Consider the following 4,847-nt stretch of genomic DNA (forward strand, 5'->3'; position numbering starts at 1 on the left):
TAGATATTTTTTATGAAACTCAAATCATAGGCAAGTTCCCTCTTACAAGCTTTTGTTAATTTGATTCTAATTCAATTCGGAAAAACTATAAATGCATAAAAAGTGATAATGGACTTGAGTTTCACCTTAAAATCTTTTTTTGATTCCAAAGACATACAGCATCAAATTAATTGTGTTGAGACTCCACAACAAAATGATATTATTGAGAGGAAATATCAAACTATTCTCAATACAGCTAGAGTCCTCATATTTCAATCCAATATTCCTAAAATTTTTGGCATTTTGTTGCTAGCCATGTTGTCCATCTTATCAATCGAATGCCTAGTAAGAAATTGCATGAAAAATCTTCATTTCAAATCTTGTTTCATGAATTACCTGATCTGAAAATTTTGAAGGTGTTTGGGTGTTTAGCTTATGTTTCCACTTTAACTGCTAATCGAAGAAAATTAGATAGCAGAGCTAGAAAATGTATATGTTTGAAATTTAAATAAGGAACCAAAAGATACATTCTATTTGACTTGAATTTTAAAGAACTTTTTATTTCAAGACATGTACAATTCTATGAGCATCGTTTTCCTATGAGCTTCGTTTTCTATACAAGTCCAACGACAATCACTCAAGCTCCTAACATGCATTACACACATGTATACTATCTCACAATATTACTGACCTTGATCTATTCGTAATCTATCTTGAGCCACAATATATGACATACACTCCCACACATACTCCACACGTTATCATGGAACATCTCATACCTTCTCCTACACAACTCACGCACTTCATGCACAACATTGCATGATACACAAGATTCACAAACATCTTTAGCACATTCAGAAAATATACAACTGGCTGAGATTACACCAAACACACATATAACATCGAGAAAGACCACCAGAAAGAGAAGACCCCCTTCTTATTTGCAGGATTATCATTGCATGATCATGGCTACATCCACCAAAGCCCAAGTGCCAACCACACACAAGTATCCACTCTCTGAGACAGTAGATTATAATTCTCTTTCACAGAATCATAAAAGTTTCGCACCACATCTCTCATCCAACCCCGAACCGAAATCCTATCAAGAGGTTGTGGTGTACGAATATTGGAGAATAGCCATTCAAGATGAACTTTTGGCTCTTGAGAACAATAGAACTTGCAATCTAGTTGATTTACTAGCTGGGAAGAGACCCATCGGTTGCAAGTGGATCTTCAAGACAAAGTACAATCCTGATGGCACAGTAGAGCGCTATAAGGCGCGATTGGTTGCGTAGGGATTCACTCAGAGGCCTGACTTCAATTTTCTCAACACATTCAGCCCCATAGTAAGGATGACCACTCTACGAATATTACTTGTTGTTGCCATGAGTAGAAACTGGTTTTGTCATTAGCTGGTTGTCAACATAGTGTTCTTACATGGAGACTTACCCAAAGAAGTTTACATGCAAGCACCACTGGGTCTTGATGCTCCAAAAGAAAAAGTGTGCAAATTGGAACGAATCTTATATGGACTAAAACAAGCAAGTAGAATGTAGAACCTGAAGTTGAGTGGGGTGCTAGAAAGAGAAGGCTTTGTTCAGTCAAAACACGATTACTCTCTTTTTACTAAAGCCACCAGGGATGGATTTACAACAATTCTGGTTTATGTAGACGACCTCATCCTCTTTGGGAATGACATTGAAGAAATCAGCAATGTGAAAAAGGTCTTAGATAAGACGTTTAAAATCAAGGATATAGGTAGATTGAAGTACTTTCTAGGATTGAAATTTTCTCACAATTCAAAAGGATTGGCAGTTTGCTAACGTAAGTACACATTAGACCTTTTAGAAGAATTTGGTATGTTGGGTGCCAAGCCAACAAGAACTCCCATGCAATATTCAGCTGCTCTCTCCAAGAATTCAGGGACGAAGCTGAGTGATTCATTACGGTGCAGAAAACTAGTTGGCAGGTTGTTAGATCTCACCAACACTCGACCAGATATTTCGTATGTTGTAGGATGTTTGAGCCAATTTATCGACTGCCCCATTGATCAACATTTTCAAGCAGGTCTCCATGTGCTCTGGCATCTCAAGGGTGATCCAAGTTCAGGGCTGTTTTTTGCCAAAGACAATAAGTTGAAACTCACAGGGTTTGTTGATTCAGACTGGGCAACTTACCCAGATACTAGAAGATCTGTAATTAGTTATTGCTTTTTCTTGGGTGGAACTCTTGTATGTTGGCGCAACAAGAAGCAAACTACTGTCTCCTGTTCTTCATCAGAGGCAGAATACAGGGCAATGAACCAGGAAACTAGAGAAGGACAATGGCTGGTGTATCTTCTCAAAGAACTCCAAGCTGAGCATAAGACACCTTTTAGTCTCTTTTACGACAATCAATCAACTCTTCACATAGCTGCAAACTCTGTCTTCCATGAAAGATGAAGCATTTAGAAGTGGACTGTCATTTAGTCAGGGACAAGGCTCAAGAAGGAGTAGTGAAATTGCTGTCCGTCAATACAACTGAACAAACGACAAACATTCTTACCAAAGCTTTATCTCCGGCTCCCTTCAACATGTGTCGTAGCAAGTTGGGATTATTGGATCTCTATACTCCCAGTTTGAGAGCGGGTATCACGTGACTGTCATGCTTAATTAGAATAGTTTGCTAAGTAGAAAGTGATTAGTGGTAATATAACCTAATTAGGTATAGCTTGTATATATATATATATATATTGTTACTATTCGTTTTCTATATAGAGTGGTTCCGTCATTCGCTCTTTTTGTGTGTCCCTGTTTCTTTCTCTCCTTTTTGCTAACCTCTCGATTTTCCTTTGTTCATTGTTGCTATGCCGCCAAAGCTTTAGTGATTTGTCATATAATAAAAATATTTTGTGTACATAAAAATTATTTATCAAATTATTCATTAACCATTATATATTTGTGTATAAATATATATTATTTAATTTATTTTTAATATATATTTTGTATTTCAATATATATTCTATACGGATGGTTATTTTTTATATACATATAGCATGATTATTGTTATAATTATATTTTGTTATTATAAAATACAATTAATCTTCAAAAGATCTAATTTATAAATTAAAACACTAAAATAGTAATTTAAATAATAACATATAATTTAGAATTCTATTTTTAGATTTTATATTTTAAAAAAATTGAATAATTTTTTTCTAACAATACAATCGAAATGTCTCTGTTTCTATATATATATATATATATCAGTAAACAATTATTTAAAAATTTACTTTTCATACAATTAGAAGCTAACTCTTACTGATATTCATAGTTAAAAAAGTTCTTTCAATTAATGTAGTTGCTACGAAAAAACTAAAGCTAATTTCAAAAGAAGATAAATAATACTCTTTCGAATTGATTTCTAAAAAAAATATTAATCTCATTTAAAATGAGAATTGATCATTCTAATATACATCTAATATAAAATTTTTAAATTGACTATTAAGTATCAAAAGTTGAGTAAAAAATTATGAGGTTAAATTCAATAATTTAATAGGGACAAATAAATATTATTATCATATACTACCCAAAAAAAATTTAAATTATAGTGGGGGCACTTGCCCTCACAATAATACAGCCTAAAATATTTTTGGTCATAGCTCTTTTGGTAAATAAAAATATTATTTGTACACTAAAATTAATATTTACTTAAATATTTTAAATTTGAGTCTTATTCTAGTATAGCAGAAAGTAAAATATCTACATGGATGGAATTTTTTTGGTAAAACCAACAAATACCACGTATCCCAAAAGAAAGACAAATTATAATTTTGTCAAGTTGTTATCATCATGTATTTTATTTCAAGAAAAATTATAGTGTACAGATCGATGACCATACAGAGAGCATACAAAGATTCCATTATTCCTTCTGCTTGAGTTCCTGATCGACACGTGGTAATGGTGTGGAGGCATGGGGATGCGGCTGAGAGGGCTGGCGAATAGGGGGCTCTTCAAGCATGATGGCCGGCTTGCAGCAACTGTAACGGCGCCACCATAAAGGCCGTGGAAACGTAACGGGTCTTTGGGCTGGACCTTGAAATCCCGAGAAAATTGGCCCATTCATACTCTTGCTTGTCAATCTTTGTTCCCTGTAAGTAGTGGACTGAGAAATGAATTTTTGGACTGAAAATAAATGGGGTCGGAAAAAAAAACGATGGAGTGAAATAAACGCTGGAGGGAGATGGCCTAAAAGGGTAAATGTCTGTAGAGTGAAATTGCAACCCCCATGGTCTTATGATAAAGTTACCAAATTTAAAAGAAAAATACAATAGAATAAAAAATAATCCAATAGAGATAAAACAGAAAAATTAAAAGTGTGCCAGAATGGTGTGAATTATGTGTATTCCAATGGATAGTTTTGATATTAATTTAATTTAATTTTTTCCTAGTTACTTTTTTTAAAAATGAATTATTTTTCAGGTATGTGAATTAACTAAAATGAGAACTAGACTTTGTTAGATATCTTTAAATTAAACTATTTAAGCCAAAAAATGTTTATTAATCGATGAAATATGTTTTATATTAATAAGTGTATGACATCTATTATTATTAATATTTTTTAACATATAATTGAATAATGTCATAGATACTAATTAATTAATAAATTAGAGAATAAGTTGAAATAGGAAGTTAAATTTTATATAGTTAGTTAATTATGACCAGGTCAACCATTTGAATCTGTGACCCACCGGTTGTACCCGTGACGTAGTGACCTGGTCGGGTTGATTGCCCGGCCGTTTATGATAACTATGGGGTCTGAGGATTGCTCGTTGAAGAAGATGGATATTAGTTCTAGCGGTGTTATGGATTCGGCTTGCGTCGATTTTG

The 4,847-nt window shown here is 33.5% G+C and overlaps 1 protein-coding gene across 1 annotated transcript; it reads left to right on the forward strand.

Annotated features, from left to right (window-relative positions):
• The first annotated feature begins 1,868 nt into the window (after positions 1–1,868).
• Positions 1,869–2,420, forward strand: LOC140181320 (secreted RxLR effector protein 161-like). Its single transcript, XM_072224859.1, has one exon. The coding sequence runs from the start codon at positions 1,869–1,871 to the stop codon at positions 2,418–2,420; it is 552 nt and encodes a 183-aa protein (XP_072080960.1).
• Positions 2,421–4,847: the final 2,427 nt, after the last annotated feature.

This window comes from Arachis hypogaea, chromosome 18 (genome assembly GCF_003086295.3).
Source record: "Arachis hypogaea cultivar Tifrunner chromosome 18, arahy.Tifrunner.gnm2.J5K5, whole genome shotgun sequence".
NCBI classification, from domain to species: Eukaryota; Viridiplantae; Streptophyta; class Magnoliopsida; order Fabales; family Fabaceae; genus Arachis; species Arachis hypogaea.

Bases quoted from the DNA above. Each gene is read 5' to 3' on its own strand.
- LOC140181320 (XM_072224859.1), top strand. From the start codon at position 1,869: ATGCAATATTCAGCTGCTCTCTCCAAGAATTCAGGGACGAAGCTGAGT.